Source organism: Apus apus, chromosome 1 (assembly GCF_020740795.1).
Source record: "Apus apus isolate bApuApu2 chromosome 1, bApuApu2.pri.cur, whole genome shotgun sequence".
NCBI classification, from domain to species: domain Eukaryota; kingdom Metazoa; phylum Chordata; class Aves; order Apodiformes; family Apodidae; genus Apus; species Apus apus.
The window spans coordinates 131,404,431-131,423,152 of record NC_067282.1 but is presented as its reverse complement, the minus strand read 5'-3'; the positions used below and the strand labels follow the sequence as shown (position 1 = coordinate 131,423,152).

The following is an 18,722-nucleotide window of genomic DNA, read 5'->3' as shown; positions in this document are numbered from 1 at the left end:
CTGCTCACTGCAAGAGCGTTGGACTAGATGACCTTTAAAGGCCCCTTCCAACCCAAACCATTCTATGAACTTATGTCTTACAAGTTTTAAGACAGCCAAACTAAAAAGGAAGCCACGCGACTTTCTCTTCAGCTAAATCCGAATTAGCATCCCAAACACACAACAGTGTACAGTGAGACAATGTCCCTTACCTGTGCACAGTTTCCATGGAAGTAAAGCCAGGTATGCCAACACATGCTCAAGCCAAACCCAGACAGCCCTGTGCTCTGGGGTCACTGACAAATGCATCCCCTTCCCCGCCTGGATACAGCTTTCTGACCCACTTGGTTTCCCAGAGACAGTCCTCCAACCCTAGGCTAAAGGATACTGTCTTCCTTAACAAGACAATATAAAAAACCCCACAATTTTATGTGAGTAAAATCTTGTAAGATCTCTTAACATGTGAAACACAAGGGACAAAATGCTCTGTCTTACCAAAGGGGCAACAGCATTAACTCCTGGATCTTGAACAGCACTGATAGAAAAGTAATTGCTGGCATTTTTAACAAAGCCAGTAAGATTTGAACTCAATACCTTTGAAATATGAATCTGGAATTTCATTCGTTATGTGATACTTAACATCCCTAGCAATTTAAAGAAATACCATTCTAGATACATGAGAACTGATTAAATACACAGGAAAGACGAAGAGTAAAAAAACCTTTTAGAACGGAGGTTAGAGTTTGTATTATTCCGAGTTTTTAACATATGCCACACTATGCACACACGTGCACACCACAGAAAGCTGAAAATCTGAGGAGCAGACCACTTCCCAGAAAACATGCGCACAGAGATGTAGAGGCTCAAGCCTAACAGCAGTGAGGATGGGCTGCTCAGGTCACAAGGTACAGCTGTGCTCACAATAGGATTACGTGTCTTCATCACACTGAAGTCTTAGTTTATTACTATTATCCTTTGGCTCGAAAAAAGGGTATACAAGAGTTTATAATAATCTGACAAAACAAAGCGCTTACAGGAATTTCATCCTTTCAGCTGCCTTTTGACTAAGCACTCAGAGGTACCACACATATTTTAGGCCCGTTTCCTAAATAGGTAAAACAATGCAGAGGAGCAGCTTGGCTGCGACCAAACAGCAAGAGGTGGCAAAGCAGATCAAGCAGCCCAGGTCTCTGCCGCATGTGCCACTGCTACACTAGACATACCACATCATGAAAGGCAGCAATGAATCACTTCACCCAACCACTGTGCCTTTCAGCAAAGTTACTGCCACTAGATTTCTGAACCATAAAGTTTTCATGATCACACCACGGGAACACCACCGTTCACAGCTTTCTTGTATTTCTTATTCCTTTTAATGTTGCTATTTGAAGCAGCATAGAATGAAATTTGGGGGTCAAAAATCACACAAGCTTTAATAGATTCTTAGCAGTAAACTACACGATTAATTCAATGTTTAAAAACTTTGTTTGTACACTGCAAATATTGTTGATATTTTCTGATGTTCTTCAGATTCAATTCAACCTTAGATTCTTTTCTCTCTAAAAGTGTCTGACAGCCAGTTCTTGCATTTGCTTTTGAAGAAATTATTTGGAGGAAGGGACGAGCACAAGACAACAATGAAGTGGTGTGATTTTTCCAGATACAACTCTGGCTGAGCCTTACAATGCTATAAAACTTTTGAACAATTCTGTGCTTTATTTTCAAAAATACACCCCATTTATCTTTGAGGAAAAATACTTAGACTGGACAGGTGCATTTGTTTGATTTTAAAGAGAGAGCTGTACTTCCTCCTGTTCAGTAAAGTGTCACTCACATTCTCCTGACACTGCTACAGTCAGAAAACCCAGATGCACAGCATTATTTAAAGCCAGTCTGCCACTGTGCCATTTTAATTATTTGCCACAAAAAATTATGGAGAAGGCAAATGAAAGTGCACTTTGGTAAGGGATTCAAGCTTCTCTTCTACAGGCTAAAATACTCTCTTTCTAGGAAAGAAACATGTCATTCTGAGTGCAGAAGATACACTCTTGTCTCCAGAGGAAAAAGAAATCCCAACAAATGCAATGAAAATCCTCACAGGGGCTGGAACTGGGAGAAGAACAGTTCTGAAGAAACAGGACAAGTATATTTGTGACTGAGGTATTTGTCACCATATCCCTTGGGAAGATTTTTTTTAATATATTTAATGGAAAACAACCAGTAAAAGCCAGTTAAAAAAAAAAAATCTTCTGTAGTTAAACTACATTTGCCTAAGATATCAGCCAATATGATTAGCTCACCTTCTTTTTAATTTGTTTTTCCCCTCAGTATTACAATGACTTTTTTAGAAGAGCCACTACGCTCAGACACACCTGTGTCCATATCCTACTCTGCAAAACAGACCCCTGATGGGATTCCCCAGTCATCTCATCATACATGCAGTTGAAAAGAATTAATAACCTTCTTTTAACTTGTTTTTCAGTTGCCCAAATTCTATTTATGTGAAGCCACTCTGGCATGATTTTCACAGAATACACAGAAAAGCTAGTGGAATCAGAAGAAAAGGCAGAATTTGCTGTCAAGAGTACATTTTGAAAACAGACAACCATGGATGTGATTAAATCTAGCTCATCCCTCCTGGTAAAAATATTTTTAATACAAGACTGATTGTCTCAATTTGAACTGTGCTGTGGCATATTTTTACATTTTGGTGAGGGCTTAGTTTCTCATAATGAAACAATCACTTATTTTATTTGTATTCAAAGGCTAAATTTTCCTTTGTAATTTGCAAGCAGCTTGAGTTTAAAAAAAAAAAAAAAAATAGAAAGAAGAAACAGCCCTGGATGAAACTAACAAAAGGTTAATATCAAGTGTTCTTCAAGATCCCGGTGGGAGGTGATTTCACTCTCTGGAAATTTTTAACTGTATAGTTTTATGTCTGGCTTGAACAGAGTTCCAGAGATCCTCCCTCCAGCTAAAGCCTTTCTAACTCCTTCTAAGTTAGAGACACAATCAATTACAGTATGCAAAATGATATGCAATTGGTATCATTCTCTCTCACATTAATTACATTATATATATGTATTTGTACATGTATAAGCTATGTTGGGATCACCAAGGGAGACAACTCTCCCTTCTTGTTTTCGTTTTAAAGAATTATTTTTATTTGAAATTTAATTAAAACCCTTCAACTTCAAGCCAAATGGAAATTTTAAAAAATTATTTGCACAGAAACTTAGAGTAGAATAATTTCCAACTCCTCAAGGATCAAGAGATGGGCAACAGGGGAAGAGGACCATAACATAAGAACAGGTAACATAAGTTATTTGTCAGAAGCACAGCCTAAAAGGAAGAAACATGCAGGCCTTTCTACTGAAAGATTGTTTGTGGCAGGTAACAATTTGTAAGGAATAGGTAAGGAATAGCCAGGCAAGTTAAGTGACAACACTCCCCTATCAAAGGATTAGGCTACCTTTGGGTAGGCTACCCCCTACCCAAAGTATTTGGGTGTGGGACAGAACCTCCTACAAAGAAGGATAGCCTGGCTAAAATAGCCCTACCTATTTACAATTTCAGTCCTCCTGTCTCTGCATAAATAAATAAGGACTCTTTTGTGTCCTGAAGAAAGTTACTACGGGATTTCCACAACACAAGAGAGAAAATAGACAAAAACCTTTTTATTGCTCTTATCACAGCAGGAGATCAGTAGATGTAGCTTCTGCATTTGATCAAGTATTTCTTGAAATACAAGAAATTCCATTTAAACATGTGGGGTGGGGAAGGATGCAGAGAGAAACTCTCTACTGCAGGAGTGACTGAACACCAGAACAGGTTGCTCAGAGAGGTAGTGGAGTCTCCATCCCAGCCACATTCAAAACCTGGCTGAACACGGTCCTGAGCAACCTGCTGTAGCTGGCCCTGCTTTAAACAGCAGAAATGGACTAGATGATGTTCAGAGGTGACTTCCAACCACAACCCATTCCACAATACTTTTCATTTTCCTATTTTTGAAATATATTGTAAAGCTTTGCTTTTCATATGTTTAGAGTACAGACAGCTTCAGTTTGTCCATTAAAAGCTTCCTGAACTATTGATGTCTTAAAAGAGTACAAGTATCTTTGACTTGTGCTTTCTCCAGTGGATATGGCTGCAGAGTAAGTTAACTTGCAGATACTCCAGAAGTTGCACTTCAACACTAATAACAGACCCACTGCAGTTCATACTCCAGGCTCAGTGAAGAAGGATGCTTTTTGGGGGGTATGTGTGTCGTATAACCTAGCAATAAGCTGACAGACACCACGGAACAAAAGAGGCATCTCAAAAACTTTGCAGACAGACCAACAGACAGACAAAATAATGTTGAGTCCTGCTAAGCTATGTGACTGCTGAAGGAGCCAAACTGCAAAGTGGAAAATAAGATCAGAGCCAAACAAGGAGGAAGCCAGCTAAGACTGGCTACTTTCCACGACCAAATGTCAGGTGAGAGCTAGAGGGATACATTTGAATAGATTCCCATTCAAATTTGAGGGACAAATATTCCTGGTAAGCTGGTACCTATATATAGCCAAACCAAAGGAGCAGACATATGGTTGCATTTCTGATGAATGGCCTGACAGGGAGGTTGGGAAAGCCCCATCTGCCAAAGGCACACAAGTGTAATTTATATGGTGTTTAATATTGTCCTAGCAGCCCCAGTGGGAAACTGGAGCACAATCACCTAGGTGTTTTCTAGAGTAGATATCTGCCTCAGGAAGGAGCTTCCAAAGGTTTATCTCAATTTGGCACTGGTTGCAACTGAAATTTATCTCCGCATGAAGCCTGAGTCACATGCCCCAGATGAACTGGTGACGTGTTACAGAAAAGGAAGTCTGCTGAGTTGACAAAAACTGTGTCCATTTCCAAGGCTCACGGAGTCTTTTCAGAGTTCAGGCTAATAACTGAGGATACAGAAGAAAACATAGGAATTAGACAGGAGAACATTAAATTATTGTCTAGAACTGAGAGCCTGACATTTTTTGTTTTGGAGGAGGAGGCAAAGAAACAGGATGAAAGGGATAGGGAAAGCAAAGTAAATAAGTCATCATCACCAAATTATTTATTATTTTTTCAAATATATAATACTCCTCAACATCTCCTATCCTACTCCTCAGTATTTCCTATCATGCTAGCATAATTTTATTAAAAAAATCTATAGGCAGAAAATGAGATACGGAAGCAAGCAATTTATAAACTAATTAGCACTAAATGAAAAGCTGCAACTAACACAAAACCACACTTAACCACTGAATACAAAATTTTAGAGACACACTGTCTACCATTTTAAAACAAAACTTTAAAAGGTATTTGATGCATTTAGATAGAATCTACACATGCTAACACTGTGGTCAATCCCCTTAAGATATAACATTAAAAAGTGCCAGTCTTCTAATTCACCAGATGAAAGTATATGGAAATGATGTTCTGAAGTAAATATTTAAATAAACAAACATCACAGAAATTCAGAGAAATTTACTTCACATTTATAAGTAGAATATCTAGTTGATAGTTACGGCCCTAAGTTGTTTTTTTTATTAGAAAATTATTATTTTGCAATCAAGTTAGACTGCTAATCAAATCTTGCAAAACTGTTAGAATACTGACAAATGCAAAAGCTAACAATTAAAAGTGTTAATTGAATTTAGGTTAGACATAGGTTTTAACGCCTAAATTTAAATAGTACATAAAGCCAACTATAAAATATTAGCAAAGAATAAGATTCAGCTTAGGAAGCACTGAAGGGATGAAGTTGAGGCTTATTCAGGATACTCTCAATCACTGAGAAAGATCTGACAGACTGCAGGAATGTTCGTTCTTGTAGCAGAGTGTGAAAGGTTATTTTCCTTTCCCCCATTAAACTGTTCAGCAAATAGCTAACAGTGAACAGACTTCAAGTTACCCTTTCATTAGTATTGAGTTATGTGGACTGCAGGAGCAAGAGAAGAACTTGAAGAATCTATTTCATTGATTTATACTATTCCAAATATAGCTAGGGATACTTGCAACATGTATAATTTCAATGAACATCATTAGCTTGTGAAAGGCAAACAATTATTTTGCACTGCTTTTATATTTCTTTGGTACTCAAAACAGTGACAGTTAAGCACCATCTTTAGTCCATGCTGTATTTACAATGACAAAGGGCAGCACATGAAAAAATGAAAAATCAAAGGCTGCAAGTTTACTCTGCAAGGTTATCCCTCTGTGCATTACATGTTCATGCTCTGCTGATATTCGGTGCAATCCCACCTTGCCTTGGTTTAGCTTCACAGAAGAAGCTTCACCCCAGTTCCCAAACACCCAGCTGATAGATTTACTTACCAATAGCCTGAGCAAGGGCTATTACAACTTCCTGGCACGTTGTGACTTCGGTGACACCACACACAATTCTCTGGACTCCATCCACCCATACTTTGAGCTCCATGGTTCACCAGATCATCCAAGAGCCATGAATGCAAGTCAATCAAGTCATACTTGCAGCTATACTGGAGACAACACAGCAGACTTCTCTCAGCAGCTAGAAGAGACAAAAATCCTGTTGTTCATAGTGAGGCATTCTCATTTTTAAAAGTTAACAAATTCACCTTGATGTCTGTTGGGTAGAACAGGCAATATGACAAGCATCCTTTGCTTTAGCAATGCCTGCCCATTCTGTAGACAGATCAGAAGTTTCATCACAGTTGGTTTCCTAAAATATTAAACGTTATTATAAAAAGAGCACCAAGAGAAATGGCATTAAACAAACAACTCCAGAGTAAACTTGTAACCATTTCCAGTTACAGGGGCCCTTTATATACTGCCTGGATGTTTCAAGGGACTGGTTATTGATGCTTCGAGTGTTTGCTCAATAACTCCTAGCAGGTGATGGCGTAGCAAAATGAGGGAGAAGTATTTTTATTTATAGCCATCCATGAAAGTCCAACCCTATCTCCATACAGAAGCAGCTGAAGGCTCCTAGTCTCACCAAGCCTGTGCATTTAGTACCAAAGCTGGAAAACCCAGAAAGGAAGCAAGAAGAAGACTGCTCTCCCTAAAACAAGGGAGTGCAATAGGGAAAGCGTCACTAAGGTGGTTTAACCCCTGCTGACACTGCTGGTTCTGTAAGGAAACAGACTTTGTCTAAAGTGTCATCTTGGGTTTTTCCACAGGCAGTGCAATGCTACTAAACCAAAAAAGCAAGCCATACCACCTAATCTAGTCAGTTCTCACTTTGGAGCATGGTTCTGCTGCCTTTGCTGAAATAACAGTACAGTCGTACCAGCTAATATGACATACTAGCTCTCAGCTTCATTTTAAAAAAGAAACTTCCCAACTTTTTTAAATGGCAAAATGTTCAGAAAGTTGCTTTTTTCTAAAACAAAAATCCCGTAAGTCAAAAAAATCTATTTCCATACACAAATGCCAGGAAAAAAAATACAAAACATGGAAGCACAGAAATAGAATTAGAAACCTAGGGAGTTAGGTTAGGACTCAGCAATCAGCCATTTGCCATCTGCTGTCATGGTACCAACAGTCGAGTTGCTCAAGTTTTACCTAGTGTAAACTTCTAGATTAATTACTGATCTAGTGGTTTTGCTTTTCATCTGCATAAACAGATCCACTGGCATAATGGCTCACAAGAGTTATTTTCTAGCTGGAACTGCTGAAATGCTGAATTTCAAAAATTTCAGAGTAACAACTCCAAGAAGAATTATCTTAAGAATAATAAAAAAATACTACCCCAAAACAGAACCACCAATAATGGTGATTTTTTTTTTTATTAAAAAAAAAAAGCAAAACAAAGCATCCGATATCAAACATAAAAACACCACCACAACAAAATATACCATCAAAAAACCAAACCCAAAATCTAATTAGGGTTATTTAAGAAGATGGGGAAAAATAAACCATGATAGTACAATAAAGAAAGCCCATGCATTCAGGTCATTTAATATGGATAAAGTGATACAAGTAAAGATAATATTTTTTAAGAATTAAGTACTAGGAAAATGGGTAACACAGGAATAGAGTAAAAGAAATCTGAAACTTATTGAGAGGAGATTAGTAAAGACATGCAGGGTAGGGTTACACAAGAAACACAGAATCTGATGATGCTGATGGATTTAGCAGAACTGCACGTGGCAGCAGAAATGGTGCAGGAAAAGCTCAGGAAGCAAATATTTAGTACATGTTTTACAGTTTAATCAGAGCTGCTTTCTTCTGGTGTAGTGAACAAAATGATGTACTAGTGCAGCCCTCAAGCTAGCATGGAAAGATTATGTCCCACTACAACCAAATTCTGCAGCTGACAAATATCGACACATGATCCAGCAGACACACTCATCTTCACCAGACAAGTTGTGGCAGTCAGCACAACACACCTCAGAGCCCATTAGAGCCAGAGGGGTCAGACCACATTGACAGGACAAGCTTTAGTGGAGAAGAACCAAGCAAGTCTGCTGTAAAGTCAGTCCAGCACGCACCCCGAAACCCCTGTCCAGATGTACCCATTAAGAAAACAAAACAAACATTAATAAGATCAAACATACAGGTAAAACCAGCTTTCAAATATGCTTGTATAATTAACCAACACAAAAGTGATAGCTTTTAAGAACAGCAGTATATATAGAAGAGTCTTTCAAGACATTAGCAAGCACTTGCAAACCCAGAGAGGTCAGAGTTTAAATAAACATTTTCCCACATAAACTGACATACTTCAAAGAAAACTATCTGCACAAGTATCAACAGTGCACAAACAGAAACACTTCAGCCAGGTAACATTGTTTTAAGGTACCAATAAACTAAGCAGAAGAAAGTCTTTTACTAGTCTGTAACATAACAGACTGAGAAAACACCTATCAGGCCCCATCAGTGACTTCCACTGTTTATAGCTGTCTTCACAAATAAACAGACTTCACATTCTGGCGTAAGGAACTTTATTAATTAACTTAATATCTTGCTGAGAGTTGAACAGTTCAGATTTACTGGCACAACACAAGCCATTTCACCATGTGACAATGCACACGTCGGCAAAGCATCTGACAGCTCTAATTGTTTTTCTGTCTGTTAACATCCAAAGCATTATCCCAATTTAGCAAGCCAGCAAGTGCATTTTTCCCCATAGTCAGCACACAATGCACAGTCTTGCATCCAGTGCAGATCAGTTTTGCTCATCTGTTTTCCTACAGTCAATCTTCAAAAACAAATAAAAACAAAAATATTACAAGAGAGGGATCATTTAATAATGAAATGTTTGCTGACACTTCAAATTTTGAAAATAACATTCACCAAAGTGGCAAACAATCCAAACAAAGTGTCTTTGCAGCAGTTTGAGCTTGGGAGGGAAATTCCCATTCATTTTGTACGGGGCAAATAGTTTTAACAGACTAAATAACAATACTGAAACAACAAAAGCAGCCTTCTTGTATTTTTTAAAAAAGAGATATTCCAAGCAGATTTTTGCTTATTTATACTTGACGTTAAGCATTAAGTCATGAGAAACCCTGAGAGTTAAAATTAAGATGTTGATTTCACCTCACTTCTAACCTTTAGAAGGTTCACATCATTTCAAAGCAGTGTGCACCTCAAATCAGGGCTGAATTCCTGTTGCTGTGAAGCCAACTTCAGAATTTTGACTAACTACTTTAGTAACTTTGTTCCTCCAATGAATAATCTGCATGCTCTTTAGTATACTTAGAAGTGAGCATACTTCAATTTGCAATTAGCTATAAGTAAACATAATCTAGAATTTGGTATTTTCCCTTTATTTCTCATCCTCTGTGCACTATGGCCAAGTTGTGTTCCTCACTTTTCCCTGTTCTGACACTAGATAGGGCTCTGGACAAAGAGACAGCTTGTTCCACCAAGGCTGAAAGCTGTCAATGAGAATAGTTAGTGAAAGGAAGGCTTGATAGAAAAACAAAACAAAAAAGCTCCAACAAACCCAGTACAAATAAGCCAGTTCAGCTACTTAGAAAGAGCTTATAAACCACCCAGAAGGGCATGACAGTACCCCCTGTGAAAAGGGAGACATTTGGCAGATCCTCCCTACTGTAAGAATCCTGGCATAGAGCAAAGTAACATTTTCCAGATGAAGATGACCGAAAATACAGAATTGGCTACTAGAAACAAGCTAACTAGTACTTAGCAAAGAGCCTCCTCCCTTGGATTGATGAAGTATCCTGCAAGATACACTACTTACCACCAATAAAAGGGCAAAAATCTTTCATGTCAGGTCCAAGTCAAAATATCAGGTGTAAATATTCTGCACATAACATTATATTAGAAAGGCATAGGTGTGGTTTTGAAATCAGTGTTTCTTTGAAAAGTTTATGCAGAGGTAGCATCCAACTTTCTTTAGTGGGGCTAAGTGATGTCTTCTTGTAGTGTGTTATTCTTCTACTATTCCAGAAGAACACTCAGAGATAATAAGCACTGCTTAAAACAAACAAACCAGAGGTCCCACAACCATGAAGATGACAGTTTTGAGAACAAGCTTGAGAGAGAGCTTAAGTACCCAGGAATTTGCCTCACATGAGACTGACCAAGAGATGGTCTAACACATATCTGTGTAAAACAGGCCAAAATCCAGATGCTGCAAGTGCTATCCAGGACACACACAAACTATGTATGTACACCCTACCTGTGAGAGGACACCAATATGCAAGTTCATAAAAACTCTGAACTACAAGAAGTTGTTTCTAGAAACAATGGCAAGTAGAGATTTTGCCTCCAGATAACCTAGAATTCCCCAGACATCTCAAAGTCAGTTTCCCAGACAAATGACTTGTTGACTTGCATCCAAAAACCCTCAATTGCTTAGTGCAAGAGCTTGCTATGCAGTTTCTCATTGTGCAATGCAGCTAACAATATGGTGGGAAAAAAGGAGGAAAAGAAACATTGTTTTGTACCAGATGGATATTTTTCCTAATTAGAGAACATCCCCCACCTCTCCTTCAGATACAATCTTTACAGTGCAGAAAAACCTAATTGGAAGTATCTTTTCTCTTTGTATTGGTAAGAAATGGCAAGAAAGAATTAACTTCTTTTCTTTTGAGAGTAGGGGAGTGATAAGAGGAGGTAAAAAAATAATCCACACCTTTTGTCGTATCTTTAAAGATAATTTTTATTAATGGCAACAATCAAGTGAGTTATTAGTTGCAATGAAATAACTCTTCCACCTTGAAATTTCTATTTTTTTTATCTTTAGTGTTTTTATTTTAATTCTCAGTCTGATCTCTGACTCCAGGAAATGTGTTTGTCTTTAGGGCATCTTCTTACTTCATAATGTTTTAATCTTAACCCTTGCATCTTTTGATTTGTCATTGTCTGCCATTCTCAGCCATCTTTGTTCAATAGGTAATTTGTTTCCTTTTCAGACACACAGAAATAGTGACCGCTATCTCAAAGACCTCAGCACAACCTGTCTCTTCCCCTCCTCCCGAGTCATCACATGAGCTAGAAACTGACTCCAGTCTTTGCTGTGCCTGGTCACCTTTAACTAGCAAGCTGATGGCCACACCAGTATACTAAAAAAAGTCCCTAAATTCATTACTGGGGCTTCAGCGCTCATCCTCCATTATCATCAGTATGCTTCATTAAGCTGGCTCATGTTACAAGTAACAAAGTGAAGAAAACCATGATAACATTTAGCAATGACTTAACTGCAGCACGAAACAGGATTCACCAGCTTGGGAGGTGGAGTGCAGGAGATGAGATAGCTAGACAGCTTCCTGATCACAGACTGTGTCTAAAATTCACATGCCTACATAGAAAACTTAAGTTTCAACCTGCTGTCACTAATACATATGGATGGCTGGAGTGGTAATGCTTTCAAAACCCATCGGTCTGTTAACACGTATCTTGACTCACAACTTTGAAGCCACAAAGTTTGACCCAACTGCGTTCCATAACATTTTCAAATCGCCACAAAATGCTTGAAAGAAAACAAACCAGCAGGTAAGCCTACGAAACAGAGGATTATTAAAGTTTCTTTTCATTTGGTCACTGTTAAGACCATAAACTTGCAGTTTAAACAGTAAGTTTCAAACACTCATACTTGGAATTAATTCAACGGGAACAGCAACCCTGAGATGAACATTCTCCTTTCCCTATGATTAGATATAAAAAGTGTCTGAACTCCACATAGACTTGTACAAAAACCCAGGGGCACTTTGGAGAAGGTGATAGCACTCAAGTCAGACTCCCAAGGATCTTTAACTAGGTTTCAGTCAGTCAAATTAAAAGCAAAATTTAAAACTTGAGTTAAGAGCATTTAATTCAGGATATGTACCAGCAAACCCAAACAGTATCTCATGCAGCACTTGCTTTCAGCTCTTGGGATTGACAGGATTTAATTTGATACAAGTCTGAATCAAGTTCAAGTAGGCTTAATCTCTAAATCCCAACCTTGAGTCTGCTTCAGGATTAGGACTGAAGTATCATCTGCAGGTGCTTTTACACAAAGCACTCCTTTTCCACACTCTGTATTCCAGCTATTGGCAAACAAAATTATCAGTATGAAACACCACAATCCTTTGAGAAAGGTAGGACTGAATGGAGCCATCTTAGAAAGCCTCATTGCTCACCACCATTCTAGGGAGGGTTGTATTGTTCGTAGCAGCATAGTAGAGGTTAAGACAGTTGGTTAACAGCTGGGATGTATTTTATTCTGTGGCAGATGAAAAGCCTTTTCCAGATATTTTAGCAAAGGAGACTGCACTGCATATAATAAATTCAGTGACAAACAGCTCAAAAAAGTCATATGCATTAAATAAACATCTCATGAATCATCATCTCAAGTCACCAGGCATACATTTACTACATTAATGTCTTCCAAAGCCCTTCAAGTATTTGTTCTTCATTAGTATCCCAACACACAGGCATCTGAGAAAAAAGCAACCACAACTTTACTAATGACAGCAACATTAAGGGGAACTTACATGTATACACCTCTAATATGGTCTAAATAGCGTGTGGGAGAGAAAGAAACAAAACAAAGCAAGCTATTTCAGTGTAGAAGAAATATTTTATATAAAAGCTACAATACACACAGTTTACTTGAAAGTTGCCTTACATGTCTAAATGCCTTGGCTTCAAAGGTGAGAAAATAGGTCACTCTCTCAGCTGGTCTCAAGGAAGACAAAGCTCCACCAGTTCACATTTCCCCTCTTCCCTTACAGTTTAAAAATACTTACAGCCAGTTGAGGGATTGAAGCCATTTGTGTGCAATTGGCAATATTTACACTAATGGCAATGAGGTCATCTGCTCTGTTTTGGCAAGAACTGGCTTAAATCTTGGTTTTGTAGGGCTGAATTAGTTCCTTACACTTCGGTCAGGCCCACATGCAATGCTTGCTGTGTTTTTTGTCGTTCGATTACAAGCACCCCGAGTCACAGCTGTCAAACTGCTGTGTTCCTTGTACTTCAAATGGGAACCGAGTGCAAATCTCATAAAGCTCGGAAAAGTATACAAAACACACTATTATATCCTCCACTTTTCAAGACACATACACAAACACAACACTCACTTCCAGTATATTTTAAGGAAAGTTGAATGATAAATGAGCCTATTTCTCTACTTTGGTGCTTGCACTAAAGGACATGGGAAATAAAACTTTTCTTACAACTAAAATTTCTTCAAATTTGAATTAACTTAAGTTTTAAATGTCAACTAAATATATGGTTTAAAGCCATAGTACTACATGACTACTGAAAAGAAATCTCACTGCAATTAAGTGAAGTTCCTTAAACAGAAATAAGGTGAGGCACTTTCAACTTAATCAACATAACTGTTTTTAAAAGAAATCATAATCTCAAAGCCTTATTCAGAGAGAAGCTACATTATTCATTAGACATTATCTAAGAAATTTCAAGTCACTCTCCTAGCAACCTAGAAAAGTCTGCAAGACAGAACATATTTCTACAAGGTGTCTTTAAACAGTTAAGGCAAGTAAAAGAAACAAGTTGGGGAAATCCATCCTTTTCTAAAATTCATGTCTGGATATGCTTATTTCCATACTTCCCTGAGCACAAAAAAACTTACTTGCTCCTTCTGTTCTCTGTTTATAGGACTCAGCTATACTCAAGATACTCACATTAGTATCTCCCCTCTCTAGACAATTGTGAGCTTGGGTAATCTTAGTTATTAGAGCAAAATCTGAGGTAATCATAATGCGCAGCAATAGTTTATGGACTAAAACACCCTAACTGCATAATTCCCCTAGCTCTGCTTTCAGTGCTCTGGTGGTGCTACAGGCAGCTCCAAGCCAAGCCTACACTGCTTTGACCAACTCATTGCTCTGTCTCAAAATCCATGTGGAACTGCAATACCACTTTAGGATGTGAGTATACTTAGGTCTCTTTGCTCTATTCAGCTGATAATTTTAGGGAAACTGCTAAGAAATGCATACTTTCTAAACCACTAATTCTCTTTAAGTTTGGCTAAAATGTACCTAAGAGGCCCAAAACTCACTGGGAGAGGCAAGAAGCATAGAGATTAATAACATCACTATAAACACACCTCCCTTTGGGAAGCAGTCATACAGAGATCACATACGGCATTCACAGACTGACCCAGCAAAGAGCTCTTCAGGAAAAACAGGATCCTATGCCAAAAAACTGACAGCAATCCAACTACACTCACAGTCAGTAATACCAATGGAAAATGGATGTTAGATCTTCCTCTGTTGCAACAATTTTCAAGTCATCACCCTTTCCACTTCTCCATATTTTCAGACACTGTCTACACTGTGTACCCTCTGAGATACAACCTTTCATTACATGCCATGCAGTTACCGGCCTTCATCTCAAGTCTTAATGCCCACATCTACCTCCTCACTGCACCCTCAGCAATCCCATCTTGTCCATCTGCCCAGAATGATGATGTAATGGAAGTTTTCCGGAGCCAGCAGACTTGCCAAAAAAAACAGAGGAAGCAAAGCAGCCCTCCCCTTTCTCTAGTATAAGTGATCTACTTATTTTCATTCAGGAAGTCCTTCCGCACTTAGCTCCACCCTTCTTATTCCTCATACATTTTTCCAAATTAAATGTATAGCTTTATGGTTCATTTACAAAAGTTGCCTCAGACATGCACAGAGAAGAGAAACTCCACTAAGTTACTGCTTAAATCTCATTATCCTCCTTCAAATTCTCCCTTGGCCTACTTCTGCACCATGCCTACCAAATCACAGTGGAGCAACAGGTGGCATGTTGTGATCCCACTGCTTTTCATGCTAACTGACCTTATTCTACTCATCTCCATGTGTCCTACAAACACCTTGGGCAAAGTGTACCTTCTTTGAGAGGGTTCCATTACCTTTTAGAGATGCCAAGACAAACAGTGATCTATCTGCTTAAAGAGCTCCTGGAAAGCATTCAGAGGATTGGCAACTTAATAGAGAATTTTGAGAGTAAATAGGCCCCACCAGAAGGAATTTTAGCATCATTCCTCCCATCATGGTGAATCTCCACCATATGTCTCTCAGCTTAATTATGAGATGTCTGGGATGCCAGACACTGGTACTGCAGAACATACGGTCCGAGTTAAACAAAACAGCATCTCAGCTGCTCAGTAATACTGTGCTAAGAGCTGAGGAGCCCAAGCACTTGGCACTGCCAATATACCACTTACAAAGCGAAGTCAAGCTTGTGTTTCTTTTTTGAAAAAGAAACAACTCCAGAAGGCCCAATTAGGACATCTGGACATCTTTTGTTTCCACTGCTCTTTCTTACCAGACTTCAAAAAATTGTATCCACCTCTGTGGACTTCTACTCTCTACAGAAACATGGAGGGCAAGCTGTGTAGTCTGGAGGGCTATTAGCCATTAGCAGCAGTGAATGAGTTAACAGACAGGGTTAAGGATTTAGAATTTTGTGACAGATCTTAACAAAAAGAGCCTGGGCAGTTTTCTTTTAAATGAGAAATGGTTGCTGGGATTTCTAATCTTTATTGATATGCAGCTATGGAAGTGTACAATACCAGGTAACATTAGGAGGCCAGAATGGCTTATTAAGCACAATTACCTAGCAAGCAATCTAAATCCTGCAAAGAATTTGAGGGAAAGTGCCTACAGAAAGTTTCTGGTAGTTGTAAAATAGTGAACAAATAAAGGCCTAAAATAATCCAAAATATAAAGCACTAATGAGTCCAGACATCCAAACCTGACAATTAAATTAAAAACAAGCAAACAACAATTACATAAGTACAATATAGCAGAAAAGAGAATTAGTGTATTTTTGTTTTTAATGAGTGAATTGAAAAGCCACATTAAACATCAATGTTGAAATTACCCACATACTTTGAAGCATTTTATCAAAAAGAAGGTACCTATTCCTCTAAAGATGATTTTAGGCATTAACAATCCTGGGGAACAGTTCAACATTCTGTGGTTTGGACATCTTCAGCACAGTTGTGTATCAAGTCTTCTTGGTTTTCCGTTCAAAACACAGCACACAATTGAGTTTTACATTACATGCATGTAATACAGGCCAGCTTAAAAAGCAACAACAAAAATAAAAGAACAGTGCAAGTCCTTGGGACATCTGCGTTACTGAAGAGGTGACAAGAAAGGCCTACAGTTTCAATAGCAACTAATTTAAGATTATTCACACAGCACGTTTCTAAGTGTTTCATATGTTCAAGGGGTTTCAATTTCCAGAAACTGCTGAGGCCTCACGCTCTGCAACTTCAGTGACTTCAAACACCTCAAATGGAATGGTCCAAAACAGATGTATTCCAGTGACTTACAATTTTTATCTCATTTGCTAAGATCCTCATTCTCTGTTTTTATTTTGCTTAAGGTTTTAGTGTGTGTTTTCATTCTAAGGGCAAACCACCTTTGTGTTCATTATTTTAGATGACTGAGCTTCAAGCTTTCCAAGGAACCCTTGGCAATTCTGTAATCTAAAGAAGGCTTCTCCTCCTGCTTCCTTCTCTCCTTCTCATCTCAGTTTATAGAAGCAAATTCTAGTGTCATGATCCCTCCCCACAAAATGATTGCATTGTGACAAAGTCCAATATACAGAAAAAAACGTTCTGGAATCAATACTGATTTAAGTCTTCATTATCTTCTCCCTTCTTCTTCTATTGTGTGAAAAATGCAGCCACTGCTATAGGCAGAGCTGAGCAACCTCCACAATAGCTGAATAAGGCAAGACAGTAATTGAAAACTTATCCTGCAGCTTGATACACGTACAGACAACACATATAGTTATTATTAACTTTATACTAAAGACTATTGTATACTATATAGATTACATGGTTACAATAATTTCATTATCTTCTAGAAACAAAGTACTACAAAATGGGCGTTTTAACAGAATTTGTAATGGTAGTTTTTTGCATTTCATGATCCTGCTTCTCAACATATCCATCCAAAACCAGGATGACTGGATTGCTCAAACCTTTTATCATTTTAGAGAGGAATGTTCTTACAGAAATCCTAAGTTGTGCACATAAAGGTACTCCATGCCTAAGCCCTTTAAAAGGCTGTTTCTGAAGGGTAATACCATGTTCTGTAGAGATGCAGCTGCACATCTCTGAAGGGAAGGCACTGGAATAGGCAAAATTGTGAGGCAGCAGCCTTCCATCAGGAATGGGAAGATTTCCATACCAGCCTTGAGCCCCTAGAAGACACTTTTAGCTCTGCTGTCTACAAGCTAGTGTGACTGTTCACTCAACTCCTACTCTGATTTTGGCTAACACAGTTCATGCTAAGGCTTCATATGTGTGCTGGGAACAGAACCACTAGGTCAAATTGGGGACAACACACAGGCAGCCAGGACATAGTGACCAGAAAGAGCCAAAGGTCACTATGGAGTCATTATCAACTACAGTTTGTTGTCACCTGCAGCCATCATCTTTACATACTGGTCATCTGACAGTTTCTTCAGAATCTGCTAACTCCTGGAAAACATATAGACCAAACTTCCAAACTGGAAGGAATAAATCTGTCAGGTTAACAAAAAAAAAGCTTTTGAAGTAGATTCAACAGCAGCTGGACTGCTGAGGCTTTGGTGCTTTCCAGAGTGACACAGGGAACACCTGCATCATGCCAAAGGAGGAAGGATGAGTACTCTCACCAACAGCTAGGTAACTATTTTGCTTATAGGTGCACGAGTTACAAGTTAGGAGTAGCAAGTCACGAATAAGAGAATTTGTGAACTAGAAACCTCATTAATTTGGGTGCATTAGAAAGGGTGTGGTTAGTAGGTCAAGGGAGGTTCTCCTCCCTCTCTATTCTGCCTTGGTGAGGCCACATCTGGAGTATTGTGTCCAGTTCTGGGCCCCTCAGTTCAGGAAGGACAGGGAACTGCTTGAAAGAGTCCAGCGCAAAGCCACAAAGATGATGAAGGGAGTGGAACATCTCCCTGATAAGGAAAGGCTGAGGGAGCCGGGTCTCTTTAGCTTGGAGAAAAAGAGACTGAGGGGTGACCTCAACAGTGTTTACAAATATGTGAAGGGTGAGTGTCAGGAAGATGGAGTTAAGCTTTTCTCAGTGATGTCTAGTGATAGGACAAGGGCTAATGGATGCAAACCGGAGCATAGGAGGTTCAATGTGAATATCAGGAAAAATTTTTTACTGTGAGAGTGACAGAGCACTGGAACAGGCTGCCCAGAGAAGTTGTGGAGTCTCCTTTGCTGGAGACATTCAAGACCCACCTGGACACATTCCTGTGTGATGTACTCTAGGTGACCCTGCTCTGGCAGGGGGGTTGGACTAGATGAT

General features: G+C 38.8%; 1 protein-coding gene across 1 annotated transcript in view; it reads right to left on the bottom strand.

Annotated features, from left to right (window-relative positions):
- RASSF8 (Ras association domain family member 8) overlaps positions 1-18,722 on the bottom strand; it is a 96,491-nt gene that overhangs the window by 15,413 nt on the left and 62,356 nt on the right. Inside the window, exon 3 of the mRNA XM_051631071.1 lies at positions 6,337-6,532. Coding sequence (XP_051487031.1) covers positions 6,337-6,439 — 103 coding nt within the window. The 5' untranslated portion in view covers positions 6,440-6,532. The remainder of the gene's footprint in view (positions 1-6,336; positions 6,533-18,722) is intronic.